This window comes from Amphiprion ocellaris, chromosome 20 (genome assembly GCF_022539595.1).
Source record: "Amphiprion ocellaris isolate individual 3 ecotype Okinawa chromosome 20, ASM2253959v1, whole genome shotgun sequence".
Taxonomy (NCBI): Eukaryota; Metazoa; Chordata; class Actinopteri; family Pomacentridae; genus Amphiprion; species Amphiprion ocellaris.
Window position 1 is genome coordinate 12,698,783 of NC_072785.1, and position 25,774 is coordinate 12,724,556.

General features: G+C 38.1%; 1 protein-coding gene across 1 annotated transcript in view; it reads right to left on the reverse strand.

The window, feature by feature from the left end:
• The window catches only part of LOC111586266 (uncharacterized), a 53,553-nt gene that overhangs the window by 12,733 nt on the left and 15,046 nt on the right, over nt 1-25,774 (reverse strand). The window contains exons 3-4 of the mRNA XM_035941765.2: nt 17,302-17,463; nt 14,243-14,309 (exon numbers count right to left, since the gene is read on the reverse strand). Coding sequence (XP_035797658.2) covers nt 14,243-14,309; nt 17,302-17,463 — 229 coding nt within the window. The remainder of the gene's footprint in view (nt 1-14,242; nt 14,310-17,301; nt 17,464-25,774) is intronic.

Genomic DNA, 25,774 nt, shown 5'->3' on the forward strand with positions numbered 1-25,774 from the left:
GAGAGCCGTAAGTCACTATCGGTCTGAAGCTGGTGCCAGCAGCAGGTCTTAATTAAAAGAAGATTACACTTGCCAGAACTCATATCAATTACTCTGGGAGAAAGAGAAAGAGGGGAGAGAGAGAGAGAAAAAAAGTGGGAAAAATAAAGGATGAGAGAGCGAGAAAGACAAATGAAATATTTTCAGTGACTACTGTCAAAGAAATTCAAAATAACTCTGCTGGTGTAACATTTTAGCCCCTCTAACAGTCATGTTTGGCGATGGTGATGTCTGCCTGTTGTCAGGTCTGTCTTTCTGTTTGCTCACATTCATCGCTTTTGGCCAGTTTGCACTGCAATTTAACAGAGATATTCATGGATTATTTCTAAAGATTTTGGTTTTGTTGACTTCTCATTTGATGTAGCGAAGAGTTTTTACTTGAGCACATTCATACTCCCCTGTGGATGAACTATTCCAACCTAACTTTTAATTGTATTTAATGTATTTCATTGTATTTTAAACACCTGACCAGGGACAAAGACTGCAAATTAGCTGAAGCTAGACGTCTTATATGCATCGCATTTTCCCTTTCCTGTGGCAATGTTGTGTGTATTGTCCCTGCCAAATAAACATTAAAATAAATAAAATAAACTCTAATGTAGTCACATTATGGAACTTTCTTGCACCACTTAAAGTTCAAGATGTCAACTTTCCAAAATATATATCTTATAGTCTAACAGATTCTGTCACAGAACCAGCTGTACACATTAATGCTCTCATTTTAATAACTTAATTGGCCACTATCCTTAGGACAACCTTTTTTTAAAAAATTGTTGTCACATAAAGTAGCATGGCATTTGTGTAGCGAAGGTAAAGGTGTACAGGTCATATTACATGTGGGGATGTAGCACATGTAGATTGCATGCAGGAGGCCAGAGTTTGCGTTTCATCAGTGCAAGTAAGGTTTACTATTTCCATTAGGCATAGCCATAATGATTCCCTGTTGTTGATCAACCATCATCCATATCGTAGCATGCTTTAATTTTGAAATCATACGTGTGCTTAACACTTACTTTTTTTTGTACAATGTAGCATATTCTTCAGACATAAGCACCATCATGTCTTGATATGAAATTCTTTCTATCCTAATCTCACATAATTTTTCTAAAAATTGTTCATTGTTTTTTTGGGGACTGGGAAAATATTCCACCTTATTTTTTTTTATTTTTAAAACAAACATTATGCTACGCACCTTCCCCCTAGACGGGTGCGTAACAGACGTATAATCAACATTGCAACCTGTAGGGGCCAGTACAGAGTTCTGCTGATGAAGAAATGATGTTCTCTGTACTTATTCTCCTTCTCTGTTACGCTCACACACGCAGTGATAATAGTGGAACCTGCCACACACCACCAGCTGACAAACAATACACTCACTTGGCCTCCAACCCTTCTCTCCTCTAATCTCTCAATGGCAGTGATTGTTTTGAAATACAGGGGTGCCGAGCCAATCTAATAGGTGGCAATTAATGTCAGTTTAAGGAATAGGCCAGCATTGATATTCAAATCCAATTCTGTTACGGTCTCATTAATCAGCTGTCGAGACACGGAGCTCCCTGCCGCTCTTTCTCCAGCTCATTACTCTGGGTTTCTACTCCTATTTTGCGTTGCTGACTATGCGGATGACCACATTAGGGCTTTTTACAGCTCAAATATGTAATTTGTCGCTGCTCTTTCTTTGTTAACTCGATGTTTCATTGGCTCAAAGACAACCTCTCACTCATATGTTAATGCTCTATAAAATGGTGCGGTTTCCACTTTTTTTTCTCATGCTAGAGTGAGTTTAAAGTTTCAAACCTGTAAGGTAATTGTTTGCTTGCATTAGAGCTAAAATGATAAATGGAATAGAAAAGTATGTATTTGTCTGGAGGCCAGCTCAGACAGCATGCACAAAAACTTGCAGGACTGATCAGTTTTTACCAGTTTTGCATATTTGAAGATTCACCTGCTGTCTTTGGTGTTGCAACAGGTTTTAGCAGCACCACAGTGTGAATACAAAGCTGATTTTTATGGTATTTTTTGTATTGCTTTCGGTCTACACAACAAGCTGTAAACGCATGTTAGCATACAGTTTCTCATTCAGCACACACACAGCAGCATTGGCATTCATTTGGAGTTGTGTTTGTGCCTACCTGGTCAAAGTCCCCACCAACTCCTTAGGGAAATATGTGTTTAGCTGCTAAATGTGCCACTTTCTTCACCTGCTAGTTGCTAACTGCCATGTACCACTGAGTGCTGGGCAGGTAGAGTATAATGGCTTTATCAGAGGCCTTTTCATTGAAAACAGCTGCCTGCTGCATCTGGAAATTATGATGAATAGAGCAGTGAGAGGGGATTGCATGAATCAAAAACAGCGAGGTCGGAGGCCAAAAAAACAGAACAATGAGCCAGAGACACTAAAACGCTCCTTGAGCAACTGAGGACAACTGTATGGTCTTTTCATAATTCTGTGTGAGTTCATTACTTGAATAACCCCCTTCACATTAGACATACTTATTTGATCCAATGTTAAAATGAAAATATTGATAAAAGTGGCTTAAAAACCTGTCTGATGGACTAAATCCTTGAATTTGCTTTGAAAATACAGAAAATAAGACCAAAAGTTGTGATAAAAGCTGTAAAAGGTATAAAATAAATAAATAAATAAATACTGCAGCTTTAATATTAGATAGAGGACATTTTTGTTGATGTAATACCACAGAGGCATCATATTTCTTTCAGAGTCTTCTAAAATCTCGTGTTAAATGTATTTCAGACTCAAAGTAACTGGTGTACTGCCAGCTTGCATGGCTCTAAGTGTGCCACATAAGTGTGAAAATAGTGCTGCACATTTTCAAAAATAATCTCTGACTTTGAGCCAGAGTTAATCTTTTTTTCTTCTTCACTATAGCTGCCGACTATAAGTTTCATGTATTAATTAATTAATACATCGGCTCTTCTATCATATTGTACACGATTACCGGACAATTCTGTACAAAAGTCCACCTATAGACGGAAGGGAACAGAGGGCAATCGTAATAGGCTTATTATGATGAACATGATCTTGTATAGTATTTTGGAGAGAGGGAGAGAGAGGAGGTGTCATTTTAATTATGGTGGTATGGCCAGCGGAAGAATCACAGACTGATTTTTTTACTATCTCCTCCAGTCACACTGTGTTGGACACACATGCTGTCACCAAGACATTCTTATCAGGTGGTGCCACACATATAAGATAATAGCATCAAAGCAAATTAATATGCAAATTCAGACAATCATAACTTAAGGAGATTGACCCAGTGGAAGAAAAGGGGTATTTTTTCCAACCACATGGCAGTTCAGAAAATAACAGACTCTCTTTTTGTTTTTAATTTATGCCAGTTTCTTCTAATTACTCAGCAACTAGGTGACCATGACATTTGGGCTCACATTTCAATCCCAACTCAGCTAACAAAGAGTTATCTACTCTATAATGCAGATATCTAATGGCATGAAACAACAGAAATAGAACTTGCAGAGCTTGTTTCAATTACTGATCAGTAGGAATTGAGTGCACAGTGTATAAAATGAAGAAAAAAATGTCAGTTTTTCTGAGACACCCCAGTTTGTTTTACTTATTCTGTTGGAGATTCTGTCTTTTCACTGGGCAACAAATGAAGCCTAAGTCCCGCGAGATGCAATTACCGAGGACTGCGGTTCACCGAGGAGAGCAGAAAAGTCGACTCCATTTTAAATACAGTCTTATTTAAAGGGGGGGGAAAAGAAAAGAAACAAAGTAGATTTCTAACCTCATTAAAGTAGATTTTCTAATCAAGACACCAAAGAAAACCGCGGGTTGGTGAAAAAGCAGATTCTAAATCTTGTGCGTAACAGTTTTCCTGAAACAAGGAGACCCAAGAAATCGCTCAATGAATGCAATAAAGGTGGGAGAAAATCTGCCAAATCGATTGATGTCCAGATCAATTTTTCATGTGAAACTAACAATAGTTACAGCATTAAATAAGCCTCTGTTTGTTCCTGATTGAGATCAAAATGAACCTTACAACTAGAGCCTCTCTGGTGGTTTACAAACACACATACCTCACATCGCGAGTGACTCTTTTATAAAGCACTGGGTACATTTTTAGCTGGCTTGCAGTACATTTGGTAAAGTTCTGATATTGTTCCAGATATTGCTGGTCCTGCAAAGGGTGTTAATGAGCTATAAACTTTTGGAAGATCAAACCTAGAAGTCAAAAGTGAACTGATGGACACACCAAAAATGTACAAATGTCACTCATTGATTTGTTTTGAATTTGGAACAGTGGAATAAACTATATTTGGCTTTAGCTAGACACACAGTGCTTTGTTTTTTCCATTGTGTTTGTTACCAGTAAGAACTATTCTGTTAAATTACAAAATTGAAACTTTTTTTTAATGACTTAACTGCAATATCACAATCCTCATAGCTGAACAAGAATACACATTAACCATGTGAATCTCAAAACCCACCACCAGGTTTGAAAGGCTCCTCATCGCTAAAAAAAACAAACAAAAAAAACCCCCAAAATTCTGCTATTCATCACAGCCAGACACCTGTTGTATCTTTCATTTTCCAAAACTTTCTGTCTTTGGACTACTCATCTATGACTAAGCATTCTGTTGGGAAGCTTAAAACCCTGATATTTCATCAAAATCACATTATTGTGCAATTTAAATTTGCCAAAAATAAACTGCTCTAACCAGATTCTGAAAAAGACAAACAAAAAGATCACCTTTTTTCCCCAGTGGAAATTATGACTGACTCGTGTGACCGACAACTGTGATAAATATTCAGGGACTTTTTGGATGAACTGGGCTGAGCTGCAGGAAGTGTTTTAACATAGCAGTTAGGAGACAAGTATGAAAACAAATTAAAAATGTATGCAGTAAAATATCTTTAACATGTCACCATTTTTTCCCCCAGTTTTGGAAACACCTGTAGGCACTTTGAAATATGTTGTACATGTTAATTGCAGGTTTTTACATTTTTGAAACCAAGTGATTATAGGAATTCTGTTTTGTGTCTTTATGATTTCTGGAGTTCTATCTTTGTTATACTGCACAGAAGACATTTTTGAGCTCTCTCTGCTTCAAGCTATAGTTGTGCTGTTTCTATAGAGGATTTTATGTTGCAGTAAAAAATGAGCCCACAGTTAGTATAAATGTGACAGGAGCAGGAAATGCCCACACGCTGCTTTAGATTCAGAGGGTAACAATGGTAAAATTTGCCATCTCTGTTGTGTAGTCACTGAGATGATCTCGGACGAACTTTGTCTTTACAGTGAATGAATGGAAACCAGTTTGCGACTGTAATGCAGGAACACAAGTTTTGATAAATGTACAGTAAACTTTAAATTTATAGGACTGTAAAGGAATTGAAAACACTGTATTTTTAAGCACTGGGTTTACTATTTATTTCACTACCGAGTCTGATTTTTTGCCTTAATATTCAGTCACTGTCCGTTTTCTGCTCCGCAATCAGTTGTACATAATTATATGCATCACCTCTGCCGGGTTTACAATGCTACTCCCCTATGTGTAATTTGCACTTTTCATTGAGGAGTTATGATTAACGACGGTGGTGTTAATGACACTAATTAGTGCACTGCAGACAGGCCTCGGTACTGCTCACAGGAGAGCGTAGAGTAACGCACGTTCATCCAGAGTAACACTTTAACACACGGACACAACAGGCTTCATCACACGTGTCTCACTCACCACCAGAGCTATTATTCATCTAACACCTTTCACAGTGGTAAATATAGATAAAGAAGTCATTATTTGCTCATTCTTTTGGGAATCTTTTGACGACAAAACGTTTCTCTGAATCAGGTTTCTATGACTACTGCCAACACCAAACATGAAGGACCAGAATATATTTACTATCATTAACTGTTTATATTCTCATAAGTCTCCTCTAGTCTATTAATCCCATATTGTCCATGTTTCAGATTTAGATGTCAAATGGCCAAACAATTACTGCTCTATTATTCCTGTGAAAGATAAATTACACAGTTAAAATCTATTGATCGTGAGTCAAATAAAATTGATCATACTGCTTTTTTTGTTTTTAAAGCATTGGCTAAAAGCAAATCAATCACCGGCACAAAGACTGGACTGAGCCAGCATGTGTTTCATAAATAAATCCACAGATAATTCTGAATGGCTATGACAGATGATAGATTAATATCACTTAATAGGAACATACTGGGAATCATGAACAAAGCTAAACCAAACAGCCATTTGGGGAGATTGCTGATTATTCTGATGATTGAATCTTCAATTGAGACATTATTTATTGTACTTTTAAAGATTACATAAACATTCAATAAATGGTATTTGTAAGCAGATACCACTGATTACTTATAATTCCTGTCAGCACTTTTAAATAGGGTTTGATTTATAAACAGATAATGAATGAGAAATGCAATAAGCACCTAAAAAATCTATTTATATTTACATACGACTGCATTATAATGTGTGATAAACCATTATGAAATGTTTGTGTTCTGCTTATATATGCCAAATAGAGAAATCTTTAGTAAAGTGTGACACAATTTATTACACCAAGCTGATAAAACCAGAGAATTCATGTCAATATTATTTCTTTCCAACGCAACATATAACAAAAATACAGTTTTATCATCCAAGGTTCTCTTAAATTGAGATTTTTTGTAAACAATAAATGTACCAGGCAGCAATTTGTCAGATAGATGAGATTGCCAAATCATATGTTTCTTGAATTTCTAGATTGATACATATACACGGATATAAATATAACTGCAGTGCATCTATCTGAGCCAATATATAGCTAACTATCAATTAACAACTGATGTTTTAAATTCAACACCTAGTCACATTTCATGCAGCAGATCTGTAATAACTCCTCTGTCTTGAGTGGAATCAGTTCGGATATGTAGCAGAGCATTTTCTTTGACAAGGAGAATGATTTAAAAGTCAACACTTGACAAGCTACAATGTGCTACAGATGGAGGAGAGATGGAGGCTGAAGTGCTACATGGAGTAACAAACTGAGAGCACTAATATGAGCAGAAGAAACTTGTTCTCCTTATGAAGTCATAGAACCCAGCAAACAAGTGAGCACTGGTGGAAGAAGTACATTTACTCAGTTTCATCTGAGTAAAAGTACAAAAGTATTAGCTTCAAAACATACTCCTTAAAGTGCTCATTAAGCCGCATGATTCAGTTCAGTATCATGAATATTATGTTAGTGATTAAGTCATGTGTATGACACTTTAATGTTGCAGCTGATAAATTTGGGAATAATTTAAAATTTCTAAACAATATACAAATCAAATAAATGTAATTGTACATCTTAATACATCAAATACATACAGGTCTTTTTTTTGGTATTGCACCATTTCTTATGCTTTGGCAATATTGTTAACCTAATATTGATGCCAAAGCAAATTTAATTGAAATTGTGAAATAGTAAACTGACAGGTAGATTGTCAATATTCACCCCTGGATTGATTTGTCTTGACATATACATAAAAGATTACTCAAAAACGAACTAATGGATTTGGATGAAATTTTCAGGGAAGGTCAGAAATGATGTAAGGACCACCTGATTAAATTTTGGCAGTGATGCGGCTTATAGTCTGGATCCATGGATTTGTTAAAGATTTCTGTATCATTGTGAGATAGCATCACAGTGCAACTGTAACTATGACAACAGTCGGAAATCATATAACGACTCAGTAGCCTTGGCTTTTCTTGTGTTGTTATTGTATTACTTTTTGTTGTATTAGTTGCTGCTGTTTTCTACTTTACACAAATACACTCACACACACACACACACACACACACACACACTTAGTGTTGTGACTTTTGATTAAGCATAGAATGTGGACATAATAAACACTGACCGTTTCTTTCAGTAATTCACATCAGGACTGTGTTTAGTGGAACCACTTTCTGACCTGATGAAGTGGACATTATTGGTATTAGGAGGGCAGCTACTGAGTAAAACCTTGATTTCCTGACACTTCCAGGGCGGCTGTTACTTAAATGACACACTTGTGAAGATTCAGCACCATGGACAGCTCCTGAACAATCTGTGCACTATAGCACTGGATCTTCCAACACCGCAGGATTTGTGTAAAAAATACAATATATAAATAATATGAGCACACCTGGTTATGTGATACAGTTACAAATAGTAGTATTTGTAGTTTACATTACTAGTAATTGATTATTGTTTGTACAGTCTGTGTTTGGCCTGAATATTTGAGGTTTCAGCCATTCTACAGCAGTCTTCATGATATATTCTGGGCACCACAAACAAAAAGCTTACCTGACTAACAATTGTATGCAAATATGTACTTTCTGCTTGCACCGTCTCAGAAGAGGCTCAGAGATTAATTTGAACTCTTACCAAACAGTCTCAAAGGCACCAAGCTATAACTAGTCCAACGCTGGCACAGGGAAAGCTATAATTCAACAAGATCCTTTTTTTTCCCAGTTTTTTTTTCCAGGTAAAGTTGGATAATACAAACAGCTTCACCTGCAGCAGTGTTTTACCACAGATCAAAACTGCTCCATCTTGCCATCACAATGTGGATCTTGTCAGTTCTTCCAGGTGTTAATCTCGTGCTTTGCTTTTTCAGTTACTTTTATTCTTCACTGTTTTTCAGTTGACCTTGCCAGTTCAGGGCCTCTCAGAACTTTTAATTACATGTCTGATTTGATTGGAGCTGCCTTTGTTAGTGTCTGCCTGCCTGGGCTGTCTTCTACAAAGGAACACATTCCCCCCTTGAAATGCCATTGCATGACATGACATCAAAAGAAATGGCAATCCCAATGAGGCCTGCCTTGGAAAAAAAAAAGAAAAATCCCATACTGTCTCCTGCCATGAAGACTGATTTACTACACCAAGGCTCTCTGCTAGAAAGACAATCCCTTTGAAAAGCCACGAGTTTTCAAAATCATTTTCGCATGACTAGAATACGCTGATGTGTGTGTACTGTGTGAGAAGAATGATGCACAATGGGAGGACATTTTAGGCTTTCATTCTATTCATGACATGACAAAGCAATGAGGATTACAGTGGAACATCACAAATAATAGCTTGCAAATACTGCAAGTCAGATGCTGTTGTAAATGGCTGTCTTCTGAACATGCAGTACTGTATTTTATGTCTGTGCTGATGTATTACAGTTTTCACATCTCACTGGTCCACCACCATGCATGAGTTCACAGAAAAATCCATCCAGAAAATCTCCATTATCTGCCACAAATCAAAATACAGCCGTTCAGTGGAGCAGCATACAAGTTGTAATAGCAGATGCCATGTTTGGCTCTTTCTACGCATCCAGATGGCATTGGAAAATATCATATAGGCTTGAATTCGAGATGATTTTTTTTCTGGAAATTGCTCTTGATAAACAGGGAATAATATTAAGATTTGACATAAAAAAGAATATCGCTTATCGTTTTTTTTGGTAGACCTAATTAGGCGAGTAAGTGTGTCTTCATCTTTTACAGTTAAATGCCTTTTCCACTGTGGGAGCTTCTCCAGAGACCAGGAACTTTTGGAGGAGCTCAGTGTGTTACCACCACAGGGGCCAGTGTTTAAGTGAATTTCTGGGGAAACCACTTTTCCCCTCAAAAAGTCCCAGCTCTGGGTGCTTTTCAAAGGTAAACGAGGTTTTAGGATGAGGCTTGCAACACTGAATGTTTCTAATTGGTTAAGTACTTGCTGCATTTTAATTTAGGCACCATTTTTAAAATATCCAGCTGAAGTTTGTTTTTGTTCATTTTGCTTCAACACATTTCAACCCAGTTTCCAAAAAAATGACCTTCCTATCTAGCTAAACTGCTTTCTTAATGACATTTTAAAGGACACATATTTTCCCCCAGATTACTTTTGTTCATGACATATCACTAAAACATTTCAAAAGAACATATCTTTGCCAGTTTTTTTGCTTTACTGTCACTCCTTTTCAGCCAACCAATCTTCTATTAGGTGGGACGAGACTCATCAGCCTTGCAACTGAGAAAATAGAGGAGAAGCTTTAAACATGCTGTGAAAGTTGTATTTCAACCCAAACCATGATTTTGTCCTAAACCTAAACATGTAGTTCTGAGGCTTAAGCTTAGCCACGCCTCTAACAAGTAGTTATTGTTGTCAAAGTGGGATTTTTTTTCCATTTTACCATGTATATTTTGTAAAATTGACCACACAGTGTGGAAACTGAAAGTAAACAAGTGATAGTAACACTAAAGGAAAATAGTCCCAAATGAGATGGGATCCTAGTCACTTGTTGCTAATTTATACCTTCATTCTCCTCTCATGTCTCCTATTGCAGATTTTGTGGGTCTTTCAAACTAAAAGCCTTGCCTGCTACTTAAAAGGTGCATTTGTGTCAGAACAAGAATACATTTCATTCAAAAAATTTTATCAAATGAAGTTTAGCTGTTTAGGAACATAGTTTTTTGGAGACGCGTTTTCATATCAGCATGGAGTTGAAACATTTACTTACTATAGTAAATTAATGACAATAGTGTAAAGCAATGCGTTAAAAAATGGTCTGAAGGAACCTTTAAGTTATTTGAATAAAATTCCCAGGACTACAAGTGCATGTACTTTGCGTGGAAATACTCCTTTGGTTAGTTTTTAAATGTTGAAGAAAGCCTGATTATCCAAAAAGAATTACCAAGGGCTTGTCTGATGTGTTTTATTGCCATGGAGGAAATAATAATAATCTCCTGATAAGTGCCAAGAAGTCAAATGCATTGCCTGACAATAACATCAGAAAGACACTAAAATGAACAGAAAGTCCAGAGTTGGAATTAAATGACCAATAAGGGCCCAACATCATGTTTGTAACTTAGTTTCTGTGGTCAACCACTGAACCACAGAGAGTCTGAACAAATCAGCTGTTACCAGCTGCTGAATGGTCACTAATTTATACCTCCATTCTTCCCTCTTATTTCCTATTACAGACTTTGTGACTCTTTCAAACTAAAAGCCTTTTCTACAGCTTTATAGGTGCATTTGTTTGTTGTTGTTTCAGCATAAGATTGAATTTCTTTCAAAATTTTCTAAATGAAGTTTAGCTATATAGGTGAGACTTTTTTGTTTTCCAAAGTCCAGAATGAACCACAATGAGCATTCAAGCCAAAATGTGTGAAAAAATTCTCTGAAATTTTGAAATCTACACATCCATGACAACTGGGAATCAAGAGCACTAAAACTGTTACCCATTTAACTCTAAGGTTGTGATTGTATAAACCTGTAACGCTCTGCTCTCTTGTGAGAAAGTGAGGCTGCATGATGACAATCAGCTGACTACAAGAATGAACTTTTGCCTCCATATTCAGCTCACCATGTGTCACTATTCTGGCTGTAATAACTTCACATAGTTTTCTTCCATCAGCACATGTGCTGCGATTACAAGCCCTGTGGATCAAACTTGTGATGAGATTACAATCCAGGTTAATCAAGATACTGTAAGTCATGAGGATGGGTCTCACTGTAGAGCCAGCTCATCTTCTGCACTGATTCAGGCTGATAAATCCTAAAGCTGCGGCTTCGGATGGGAAAAACGCTCGGGAAACCTCTCAACCTGATGTGATTGGACAGCTGCTGCTGAGGTGACCAGAACAGCAGTTAGCTATAATAGTTTTCTAACAGGGTTGCATGGCAGCTAAGACCAATTACTTTAGACATTGATTGCGCTCCCTGTCTTTGATCATGTAATTGCTTTGAGAGAGATGAGAGCAGTTCTGCTGCTGAACAGGTGTGTTCAAATCGATTAAAGTAGGTTTCTCATTTCTGAGACAGAGAGAAAGAAAGAACAGAGTGTCAATGCCGCCGTTACTCATAAATTACCTGCTTGTATTAGACCATGATTTGCTATTATATCATTTATTGTGATCACTGTATTTGAGGACTGGAAGTTCATACTGTATATTTATCAATATTTTGTCTCTCCTTCTGCCTCACAGCTTTAAACTCTGGTAGTTTTTTGAGTTACCCTCGCTTTCAGCTGAGGCCAAATCTTCTCAGCATGGCTCCACACACTTAATAGAGTCATTGATTGATGTTTGAGAACGTGGGTGTAGATTAAATTACATTACACTCACTCGACATGCTTTTTTCTGTCTACATTTTTAATGTATATGAACAGAGCAAGAAAAGCTGCAAAGTGGGAGGCGTATTTTTTGGGTATAATTACATTTGCATATACCATTTTAGTTGACAGTCAGTTGAAACACTTTACAGACACTTCCCTGGTTGAAAGAAAGATGAGCAGCTGTGTTAGAAAATGCAGCCCTGTCTCCTAGAAATTACTTCCACACATGACTTTGATTTAGGAGTTTGCATCCTTAATGCCATGTGCGGGTTAAAAATAGGGACAGATTCTGGTTTGGGGTAAATGTCAATGAAGTAAAGATGTTTTGTCTTGTGTTAGAATCACTGATTTCATGATTTGAGTTAAAGTTTAAACTATGTTAGGTTGCTAAACCTTGAACTTTGCAGAAATGTGACAATATGAGTCAATTTTGGAGAATCAAAATCTTTGCTGTTGATGAAGAATTTTGAATTTGCTCTTATTTGTGCTTTCTTCTCCATAGCAACAGTAGTTGAGGCCCTTGGGTGTAGCATTTATAGCCATTCACTGTAATGAAAACACAGTTTCTTAGAAAATTAATGAGGAATAAATGTAATTTATAAGCACAAACCTAGAATAGCATATCTTATATTATCCAGGAGACTCCTTTGTTTCTATGATGGGCTACACAGAGGAAAAAATTAAACTAAAAATCCTGTCTGTGCACAGCTAAATATGCTTCCAGCAGCTCTACCGCTTTAACTCTATGTCATTTATTTTCTTTTCAAGTTCATTTTTTCTTAAATGTAACCTGCTGTGGTGTTCAGACAACCTTTAAATACTTGGATTTAGCTGAAAAGATAATAGATTGCACAGAGCACAAAGTGCAAAGCTCAGGAAACAGCCAGTGCCAAGACAACAACTTTTTCTCTGCCATCTTTGTAAAACCGCTGAGGGGAAAAAAGAATTTCATACAAAAGCAAACTTACCAATACGAAAGCAATAATTTACTGGTAACTATGGGACTTCATGTTCTCGAATAAATGATTCCAGGTCAGGCTTTGGGTCAAAAGCTGTTTAGCTCTATGTGTGTGCAAGTCGGTACAAGTATGTGGTTCACAAATCCCCACCACCTTCATACATCTTTAATGAGAGTCTTAGTGGGAACTCTGCAGTACTTACAGACGCTATTAAGATTCGGCACTTCTTGCTAATATTAATACAAACAGTGGTCAGGAAATGTGAAATGAGAGACAGGCTGAAAATGTAGTCACACAATGAGAGGCCTGAGGGTTGGACAAGCCCATTTAAACTTCTAGATAAGAGAAATTTGCACATCCTTTACTTAAGTCACAGTAGAAACGGCGGTAAAAGGAAAATTGTCCGTTGCAAGTAAATGTGGTATCAGCAAAAGTATTATCTGCAAAATGTACAAAGTTATCAGAAGTAAAAAGCTCTCATTCTGCATTAGAATGGCTCCTTTTAACATTATATCATTATATATCATATAATTGGATTATAATACTGAGGCATTAATATGATGGTGGAATTCTTTTGGTGTAGCTGGTTTAAAATACGTTAACGTGCTTCATACACCCACGTTTAGTTTAGTCTCGTACCGTGTTTTACAGAAGTACAAAATAGTATAAAATGGAAAAATGCAGCTAAAGTATAATTTTTCAATTCAAGCACAGCACTTGAGGAAGTATATTCAGTTACTTTCTGCCACTATACCTACAGTATTATAGAGAAAAACACTTAAAAGTTGATGCTCATTAATTAAACCTGCATGTTTAGACTCCTGTTTATGTTTTATATGTTGATTAAATGCTTAGTAAAGCAAAGAATTTATTGGGATTATGTGCATTATGCTGTTTTAAAACTATTCTTGGTACTGGGGTGAGTAAAGGTTGTTAAAAAGGCGAGATTTGAAGTCCTTACGGAAACTGTGAGAAATGTATGACGTGACTCCAGCATTGTTAAAAATGACCACAACTGAGTCCAGAAACTTTGATGTCAACATACCACAAATGGCTTTGTGCAAGACATGATTTTGGTTTTGTTTGTGCTTCGTATAACATTTTGGCTTCTGATTCAGTAACACTACGGCTTGGGATTCTTACCGTTCTGTGCATCTTGTCCTCCAAATCCTGGTTGATCCTCTGAAGCGCTGCATAGCTATTTTGGATCCTGAAAGGAACAGAGGAGAGTTGTGCCCTGTTAAAAATGCAAATCGCAACTTATGACGACTAAAGAGCGTTTTACTGTTCATAAACCTAAGCACCGGCGATCTCTACATAAATTTAGACCTGGAAATAAATAATTTACTGGATCAGGGCACTGACGGAGAATCTCAGAGGGGATTTGTGGGATATTTTAGGTTCTGACTCAGACTTGAAGATCACGGTGGATATAAATGCACTGAGCTAAAACACAGCAAAAACAAAGGGTTGACGATAAGTACAACAGGAGATACTTTGAGGTAAAATATGATCAGAAAAAAGTTTTAAAAACCATAAATATTTTAGGATGTGAAATCAGTAAACATGGTCATTGCTTTGTAGCTCAAGGCTAACCAAGGATTTACATTTTGGGTTCCCTTACTTTATTTTTTCTCTTTAAATTAGTTTTTGTGCTGCCTTTTTCATCACTTCCTACTTTTCCCCTCTCTCCTTTTAAATTCTGTCGTCACTTTTGCACTTTGGTAGTCTTCCAGTGCATCAGTGAGCCGAATGAAACAGGACTATGGCTGTCTATTTGTTAACTTGTGCCTCGTGTTTTATCATGTCACCTTTCAGCTCAGTATTACATTTACGCATTAGCTCTCAGGCCGAAGAGAGTGTTGATAAACTAGCATTTGTGGCTCCATTAACCAAGACAGGCATGGAGAGTGTGGACAGCGGAGACAGTGAGCGAAGACAAACCATAAAACAAACGTCTTAAGGAGATTTTCTGATGCTGAAGAAGGAATTTAAATGAAAATGACTGAGAGGCACATGAAGAGAGTATTTCACTCTAGTGATGGAGAACAAATAACTGGAGTAAAACCTGCTATTATAGGCAACACTGAGCCCCGTTAGAGGAAAATTTTGGCTTCATTTTCCCGCCATGCAACAAGTTCTGTCTGCAGCGAACTATACCAATCAGTCAGATGGTTAAAAATATGGGAAGTGCTAGGCTCTGCCAGTCGTATCAAAAAGAAATGGGACTTATGCACGGTTTGACAGGAAATACCCCACCCAGGGACCCATGTCCACCAGGCAGCCATATTGTCTTTCCCTCCAAATCTCCATGTATCCATGTGGCATATTTATCATATTTATTTGTACTTCAGCCATAGAGATTGTTTAATTTTGTCTGACTAAAAGCTTTGCAGTATTTGCAAATAATTTTAGGTTGCTTATAAATTAAAAATCATTGCTTGAAGGCTACTAATATTTGCTGCTGGGCTATAGCTTTCTTGCCTTAAATAATAAATGAAGACATATTCCAAAGTTGTCAAAGATTGTGCCAAAAACACTGTTTATATTTCGATAGTATATTGCCCTGAAGTAAGATTGAACACATTCCTGGCATAAGGCCATGACTCACTTCATCCTGTGCAGCAAAACAAGGGTACTTAGGGGAGGCTAGAGCATTACTTTTTAATACCAACATGGTTTGTTGTGATTATGGAGTAATAAAGTAAAGGCTTGGATGCTTTGTATCAGACCTGTGACAAGTCTGATGTGTATTTGAAAGCAGCAGAACTTCCAGTATACCAACTCGCTTACTTTTTCATATTTCATACAAGTTTTGTGAATAAGTGACTTTTATCTTGTATAGTAACTTTTGTGTGAAGCTTTTACTTGTACATAGAGGCTGCTTGGCTTCCCCAAACAGGACTGCAAATCCTAGAAATATCCATGTAAGGAAAATAAATCTGTGTGTGATTATGGTTAAGCTACTTCAACACATGGTTATGGTTAACAGGCTAAAGCTGATTCCAGGTCTGTTAAAATGTGTAAAAATCACGTGCTTCAGGGCAAAATACATCCTTAACCGAATATTGCATTTTTTTGATGTCGGTGTCGACTTCATTGGTTGGAGTATTGAGCTACAACAAGCCGAGGAAGGAATAAAGTAGAAGGAATAAGATAGAAAAAGTAAAGTGGAAAATCATACAGATAAGATCCATTCCTACAGTATATGAATTGATGAATGAATGAACTTCGACAGGGCTCAAATAGTCAATATGCTTCACCTAAATAGTGTTAATTTCAGTGGCAAAAATTATGACAAAATATATTCACTGACCATCTATTTTGCAGTATTGCAGACCTTTCTCCTCAGTGCTGGAGAATGGTCTGACTGCACCTCATCATCATCGCTCTGCCAGAGGGGGAAAATGCTCTGGTGTTTTCTATCTTCGCACAAGTGGTGCTAAGCCCAGGATGCAGCAACAATGTCCCTGCCAAGTGGTGACTTATGAATTGTTTTGGTGGGATTTTTGGCACGCAGGAAGAACATAATTAATTCACTAAATTGCTTAAACAATCAAGCAGGAGCAGGTCTTTCTTATCGAATGATGCAAATCTTCTTCAAAGCTATTCTTTTTCAGCATGTGTATTGCTGCTTGGATGTTGCTGTTGTTTCTCTTAGACTTTGAAAGCACTTATATGCAGGTAGCAAAAAGGAAAGAGAAAGTGAAATGCATGGCAGGAAGTTTACATCCTCTGAGTCAGACTTTATTTGTGCCAAAAATGAGACTGAAACCAATTTTTTTTAAAAAAAGAAGCATTTCAAACCATTATGGTTACTTTCAGTAAGGAATCTTTTGTGTTGATGTCAAAAGGAATAATAAAAAACTTTCTGGATGAATTTCCTTTCAAATTGTCCTCTAAAAGTTTGCTAAAGCAATATCACTCTATTAAAGTTCTGCAGCATTTTACCTTCTCCTCTCAAACTAAACCCAGACAATGAACAGTTTTTGTAACTTTCTGGAGCTGGCAATTCAAATATCACAACAGGAAGAGACTGACCAGGTGTACAGAAGTGAGAAAGTGACATTTCCTTGACATCACATTGTGCCTTTGGTGGGTTTCTTTCTGCTGGGGAGAGTGACACATCCGATAATCTTGACACTGCATGCATACATATAAAGGCAGCCAGCCCACGGAGTCATGCACCTCAGCACACACACCTGCGTAGCTTTTCTGTAAATTTCTCCAGTTCCTCCTGGGCGCGCCGCAGCTCTGTCTCGAGGTACTGCCGAGTGGAGTCGAACTCTGTTTCCACCATCTCTAGTTTGTGGGTGGTGTACGACAGGCGCTTACGGAGGTCATCCTTGTGGTCGTGGAATGAGCTGAACAGGTAGCGGGGAGAGTTTGGAGAACAGGATTTGAGAAGACACACTCACAACAGCGCTGTACTTTCATTGCTGTCAAAGTTTGTCAGAGTCATAGAGCCAAGAAGGGAGGGAGAAAGCCGAGACAGAAGACAAGCAGAAAAAGGGTAAAAAGAATGTGTCTATGTGTTTGTGTGAGAGGGAGGGAAAGGGATGAAGTGTAGCTGGAGTGTAATTCAGTTTGCAGTGAGCGAGGTCTCAGGCAGGGGGAAGGCACAGAGGCCAATGGGGAGGAGGAGATGGATGGAGGAGGAATACTAATTATTTCCCATTCACAGGGAAGGAGCAGAGCTGGGAAAGGAGCTCCCATCGGTGTAATGGTGAATTTCATTACACAACCCCTCTATCGAATCTCTGAAAGAATAGGAAAGGATTTTTGCCCCCCAGACACAGACCACGGGTGATTCATCGAAGAAGGGCTGGAAATATAGAATGGATCTCATCTTTGTGTGCGAGTGAGCTTTAGAAAGAAGGTGAAAGAGACAGAAAAGAAAAAAGAGCGAGTAGCCAGAGTAGCACCGTTTCAACACCGCCACCATCAACAACAACAACAACCCAGACAGGGAGCAATATTTTAGTTGCATGTTTGATGCAGTTTCATGGGGGATGAAGACACACCGACAGGGCTGACTGAGGGAATGGATGTGGTAATGAAAGGCTAGAGATTGGGAGCAGGGACAGTGTACGCTCTAGGGGGATTTAGCATTTTGCCAGACTGATGGATACTTGGCTCACGGAGAGGTTCGATGGGCTCAGCGCAGCCAACCAGCAGGCGCAATGAGAGCACCTTCCAAGTTCACCTCAGCCCACAGCCTCAATTACGAAGCTGGCTCTAAAGGAGGAGAGAATGGTGTCCACAGAAGGACTTATAGACTGTGCTGTGTCAATACATGGACGAGGCAAGGGTCTGTCCTTAATGTCCTTATGTTCTGCAGTGCAGCACTGTCGCAACACTGTAAAGAGCCCAGACAAACCAACGCATATTTGGCAGTCTGGTGGATGGTGAGGCTTGCAGGTGCAGCCTCATTCGCTTTTCCTGATATTACACGAAAACAATATCTTTACAACCTCTTTGCTGTCTGACAGCTTTAACTGATGTTGTAAAATCACATAGCAACACCCCAGAGAGGTATCGTAAGCACATGTGAAAATAGCTCTGGGCTCTTATCACTAAGTAACGGCAGTTTAATTAAATCTGAGCACACGACAATTGTTTTTCTTTAAGGGCATTAAATTTTTTGTGGCAGCATCCAGATGTACAAGACTGGTGAAATTAACTTGGAGGTAGATATCAGCTGACACATGAAAAGATGTGAAGATGAATGATGGGAAGGAAAAGACGCAACACCGTGTTTTTAAGGCTTTTTAATGGTCATGACTTCCCAATGAGAATCCATTTCCATTACTTAAAATCAATGAAATGGATTCACCAATAATGAGGGTGATGTTTGGAGTTTAAAACACTCCCCAGACTGACTCATCTTACCTTCTCTTCTGATGTTTGCAACCATTTCTCTGGGTTTTCAGGGCAGTTTTGCCAATATATATCTTTTTCATATTTTTCTCTGTGCCTCGGCTCTCATGTGTTTCTAGTTGTTGCTTCTGCTTCTGCTGCTGCTGTCGGTCGGCTGAATGTTGAAGCCAAGTTTGAACTCTAACCACAAACCAATAGTCAAAGCTTTAAGTCTTGCCTGGGGAGGCAGATAGGAGTTGGCTATCTGCGATGACCCTGGCAAGAGAGCAGAGAAAAACAGCTTTGAAGTCCCACAGATTTAGCAGCACATTTAGTTATGTTGACTCCAGAGAAAAACTGAGATTTCATGTGCATTCAGAAAATAAGCCTGTTCAGTGCGAGGGAGCAGAGCTGGGGGATCAATTAGATAAGTTCAGTATGCAATAGTGTGAATTATTGCACCTCCAGCTGAACTTTGCACTTCCTTTTGAAAGATCAATTCACAAAGATCTTTTGATGTATTGCCTGGGCTTCTAACCCAAAATATAAGCATCGCTTGCAAATATTTCAAAATAAAAACCAAGATTAGCTCCACAGTAAAAGAAAATCAACAACACTGAATGTAGGAACACTATGACTTTTTTTTTTTTAAATCACGTCTGCCAGCTTTTTCATTCATTGTTCATTTCTCCTTCTCTTGGTAGGAATAATTAAATGCAGCCACCAGAAACTGCATGACCCTGTGGAATAGTGAGTTATTGACCAGCTGACCGCAGAGGTTATTCCTCAATAAATCAGTGTTATGATGAATGTGTGAGTGTTTCCATTTCCATCCTTCATCATTGCACTGTGATGCAGGGGCTTGAACTCCAGTCTCCTGCACTGTAAGAACTTAATAACCTGCCACTGGCAAGAATGAAATGCCAAAACAAACCTTTCCAGGTGTGTAAATCTCTCTTTATGCTGCCGAATTTGGTGAGCCTTGTTGTTATCATTGCAGCCACACATTTGTGAGCAATATGATGCTACTAATTTCTTGAAAAAGTCAAACAAAGTGAAGCTACCAGTGAAAGATCTTTTACAGGAAAAACAAATAACACTTACTGCAACTCTCCTTTTCAGTTTTTGCTAGTGGCTCTGGCCAGCAACAGCAGCTAAATCCTCTTTGCAAAACAGCAACACATCAGTTTGTCATCCAAAAACCCTTTTCTCTTGTCATGTTAAAAGAGAAATGTTTGCAAAAAGGAGCAATAATGAATAAATTTGTAAACTAAACAACCAAATTTAGTTACAGTAGAAAGAAATAACAATCAGATCTTACATTTTTCTTTATCATAACGATACTTATAGCCCTTGACTATATTGTTTTTGCAGTTTACATGGATCATTAGCTTGTTTTACCTAGGATGTTTAAGTTTGCTTCAGCCTCATCATGTATGTTGCAATCACATGCATATTTAGGATCATTTTACATGCATTTTATTCTGAAATGATCTGAAACAAAAGTCAGCAAGTTTTAAACCAACTGGAAGACTTTAGGCACAGACATCAGCTGACAGCTACAACTGACAGAATCATGCATTACTGTCACCTGGAAATGAGCAGCTCCTCTCCAAAGGCCCTCTGGTTATTTTGAGAATTAAGTCCATCCCCGCTATCACTGTAATATGTACATGCCATACAAGAATGTAATATTTGACCGAATTTTAATAGTTACTAAGAGGGTGGGGGTCAATACAAGCGCACATATCTCTGCTAAATATCACTGACTATAACTGGAAAACCAACGTTTCAATAAGTCCATATGTTTGCCTTTTAAAAACCAGTCTTGTCCTTTAGAGCCAAGTAAGCATGAATGAATAAACAGAGACGGGGGGTTGCCTGCAGCACAACTTTTATCAGTCCCGCAATGTGGCAGGGTAGAAGTTCAACAACAAACTGGAATGAATGTTTTGTTGCCTGCCGCCATTTCTAATGGCACCACCACTTATTATTTTTAATCTCCCCTCAACATGGGCTCTGGAAACAATGGCAGTTTCTGGAAACACTGTTAATACCGTCGCTATAGCCACTTTCTTATCTGCAAGTCACAGAGGGAGAGAAAGAAAACAGAAATAGTTGCTGAATTTGTTAGGAAGTGTGGCGGTATAGAATCTGTCCTCAAATGCACACAATCCTCCCCGCGGTGTATATGAAGGACTGTAACCGTACTGTATCAGAGCGCCACCCCCACGGGGATAAACAGCAGATCTTGGAGCCTCAGGTGTTGTTTGGCAGGGTAAACACTATCCACATGAAGGAACATATCTAAGTCCTCAGAGGACCTTGTGATAGGCTTACTGCTGTTTCTACACTGCCAGAGAAACTCAAAACAGCAAAGCATATGTAAATCAAGCATACTTTCCTCTCTTCTCCGCTCCCTCATAAGCGTTAAGAGGAGTCTTTAGTGTGCACAGAGACACAAGAAAAACCTGTTTACCTGAAATACTTTCCCCAAGTGTTGCAACTTGTCACAATCATCAGACAATGTGTACTACAGGGAGTACAACAAATGGTTGTTGTATTGCTGCAGACTGTAACCTACTTCAGGCAGCCAGCTTCCACCTCCCACTCTGATGCTATACTAGCTCTCTTCCACGAGAATGGCTCTAATAGTGGTTTAATGTAGGAAAAAACTTAATGCAAAACCAACTAAAGGTCACTAGCAGCCGGCATCCATCTCAGATTTACAACGGGGAGCCCGCATGGCGCTTGCAGGTTGATTTACTAGTAATGAGCCATGGGAGGTGAGCGAGGTAGATCTACTGCCTGCCACATTTACTATTCACAGGGACCAAATAAGGGCATTAAACTTTAATGGCTACTGTGCTATCTCTCCTGAAGTCTGCTATTAAGTGAGCAGCACACAGAGACGCCAGAATGCACTGTAAACAGCAACTCTTCATGTTGCAGCTCAGTTGTCTCGGCCGTCATTTACACCAGTTATGATGGCATGAGGTCAGAGATGGTGAAAATAAGCCAACAGTTTAGCCACATGAAAACACTTGTAACAGGTTCTCCGGACAGCAGCACAGGTTGTTTGTCAGTGTCTCCTGAAGTCACCCTTATGGACATTTTTGGTACTCGATAGGTATAACTACACCAGGTCTTGCGCTAACCCTGAAACCTTAAAGATAACAAACATTAATCATGCTTTACTTGTGAATATTGTATTGCAAGAAGTGATATTGTGAGAAAAACAAATGAAAAACACAGTAAAATTCTGCACGTATGTTCCATATAAACATCACCGCAGGCGATCTATCCCACGTCAAACTGTGGAATGTGATTGTGTGTGACATTTCCAATGCATTCATTAAAAATCTTTCCTCGGTATGTTGATAAAAAAGCAGGAATTTCAGTAGCGTATTACGAATTCATCATTTGTAGGAGGCAGGATTAGATGTCTAAGACATATGTTGTATCTCCAACTTAAAACCTCCTCCTAAGAGGCTTTGCTGTGCTTAGAATGTCACTAATTTGTGCAAATCAAATGAGGTCCTTGAACATACATAGCACATATGCATATATTCTGTAATATATGCTGTAGACCATCTACTATGCTTCCATTTTTTCCTTTAAAGGCAATTTCAGCACAATATTAAACTGAAAGTCAGATCATTGCTAACATAATTAAATGCACATTACATATAACTAATTAGACTGATGGCCAAAGCTTTCAAAATACAACCCAAAATAAGTTGTAATAAAACAGAATCATCCTTCACATGCTTCTCAGCTGCTGCATAACTCAGACGCCGAAAGTGACCAAACACGAGCACAAGTGTTGGTAATTAGAGACATTTTAAAAAGATTTTTTTCCCCCTTGGTGTTTTGCACCACAGTGGTTGAGACTTTGCTTGAGAAATCACGAGTTTGTGTGTTTCCTCTGATGCAAGACTCCAGAAATACAACAGTCTCTTGTGCATGCTCCACTACCAGCGGCCAGAAAAACAGCTCTGTGGATTAAGTCACCAGAGCAATGATGATGACTAGTCAACACAATTTGCTGCCTGCAGACAAAAACTGCAACTGAGAAATGATCCACTCACTGTTTATCTCTCCTTTAATTTCTATCTACATATCAAAAGAGACTCAACCTTAAGTGGGGAACACAACCAACTTAATAGCCTTGAAACTAATAAATTTAACAAGCACTCCAACTTTTTAAAATGTTTTTTATGGTAAACGCTTTGAGTATCGGCTTTATTTGAGCCATTAAAATCTAAGAGGCGGAATTGAATTATCCGAAAATGTCACTGATAACACGATGATTAACTGCCGCTGAGATTGGAACATAAATTTGGATCAGTAAAAACTATGAGGCCTGACCAGGTGATGTCAAATGCAGTTCAGGGCCACAGAGCTAATCTGTTTGAAATCCGTGCTGCGCTTTGTAAAACACAAAATGCTCCTGGGGATAAATTAACTGATAATGAATCAATTCTCCTGCTGTGTTATGACTCACCAAACCTCCTCCAGCTTCTTTATGCACCCTTGGCCCCTTAAACAGCATGTCAGTCATAGCTGTAAAGTTTTATTCATGTGAGTAGAAGTGTGTGTGTAACAAGCTTCAGAGGAAACGGCCAGCGTTCGATTAGTTATGACAATTTGTGGACGTATTTCACATTGCACTTGATCAGATCACGTCCCAGCAGGGAACCACAGCAGGAGTCACCACAGGGGGGATTTTTCCCACATTACATTGTGGTATTTGCAGTTTGGTGCTGGTGTGTTGCAGTTGTCGTGAAAACTTCAGGAAGTATAGCTCAAACAAACCCCCTGATTACTGTTCATTTTCTTTAGATGATATTTCCCCAAATGGGAGTCAAAACTATCTCACTGTGTCTTTAAGGTAAGTGATATAAAAACCCATTTTGCCTTGACGGAGGACGTTCATGTGGCAGAGCGAAGATTTTTAGGCGACATACTGCACCTTTAAATGGAGACTAAATTGCAGCCCCATCTGTAACTCGCTCCTGCCAAACCACACTCCGCTACAGTGTGATACTGGCAGCTCACAGCTCCTGATGGTCCAGTCTAAACCTACTTTGTTATGCTGCAAAGTGCAGTATATCTTTGCATTGGCTGAATCACCATCTGTCGTGCAGGATAGGATAAAGTGCCGGATCTGACTGGTCTCTAATGATGAATTTCAAATTTACAATATCACAGAAAGCAGTTATTCCACACATTTTACGTGTCAAGGACAATTTACTGATCAAACAGAGAACAATTCTGCACAACCTGTGAAGTTTCATGGATTAAAACACATTTACTAATCAGAGATGGTCAGACAACGCGTCATTATGGAACATATAAGGCTTTATTTACATGTCATATTAAATTGCTGCTTATTTCTTTTAGACTCCCTTGGCCATAACTTGGTTTTTTAAATCATGTATAAGCTGGAGAGTTGGGTTTTCTCTAAAGGTTAAGGGAAGAAAAACCCCACAGGGGAGGAAAAAAAAATCCTCATTCATACTTGCCATGGGTTAATTTTTCACCGTCTTTCATTTCTATGGAAACAGCACAAACCATTACTAGAAGTAGGGAGAACTCAAAATTATAATATAGTTATAAATCATAAAAAAGAAAAATACTTTTTTAAAATTAAGTTAAATTTCTTTGAATATTTACAATTTTTTTTAAGAAAAGGTACAACATTTATCCACATGCCTATGGAGGAAAAAATAATGTTAAATGCATTATTTATATAAATAGTTTAAATAGTAAACACAGCCTGCAGTTCAACCTAAAATTTTTGCCACATGACTGTTGGTCACAGCTGATACACTCGTGGTTTCTCGGTTACGGGAAGGAGAATAAAATTTTTGATTTTTACAGAACCTGGCTACTTAAAACTGTTTATTTTTGCCAAACTTTTAAAGGAGACATAAGACAGACAATAAAGTGATTTTAATGAAATGTCATGATTTTCACTTAGGTTGGGTAATAGAACTCCACATCACACACGATTAGTTCAAGGACCACTGAAAAGTTGAAAATATGATCATTCTTTCTATTTTTGCAGTTTCTGGCTTTGATAAATGGTTTGATAAGTTTTTAAGAGAACTGTTCAGAGGGTTAAACAAATGTAACCACTTCACCAGAATCTCGTAAGTTCTGTAAGCTCTGTTTTTTCACTCAATTAAATCTCCTTGACAGAAGAAACAAACAAAAGTTTTTTTGATTTACAGGAGAGGGGAGATGTCTTCAGGAACTGTTTTCAGTTGGGCAAGTTGTCACTATTTGGTGAACACAATGAAAGAAGCCTTTCAGTTAAATATTTGTTTTATCAGATAGTCAAAAAAAACACCATTAGCAAGCAAAAAAAATTTCTGCAAAATGGGGAAACATTAACATCCATTAACATTTTCTAATGCCATATTTCGAAATGCCTATAAAAATATAAAAATATGCTTTGGAAGCAGCGCCACTGTTACTGTAGCACAGCTAGTATCAACATTTCAAGTCAGTTAAATGATTCTGTTTTGCTTTAACGTACTATAATAACAAATGTGTTTCCTAGTTTCTTTAAATTTGGAGATTGTATGTGTATCACGTGTGTCAACTATGTTCAGTAGGTAAAAAAAAAAAAGGCCAATTAAGATAAAAAATTGTGATTCAAAATCTGTAGGTCCAGTGTTCATGTCCAGGTTGTTCAGTCAGTCTGACAGTGTCCTCCGGCTAAAACACCAACTTCCTGTTTTCTCTGTGCTGCTCAACAGTTCTGCCAAACTTCAATAATTAATGTCAAAGTATAAAACAGAATCT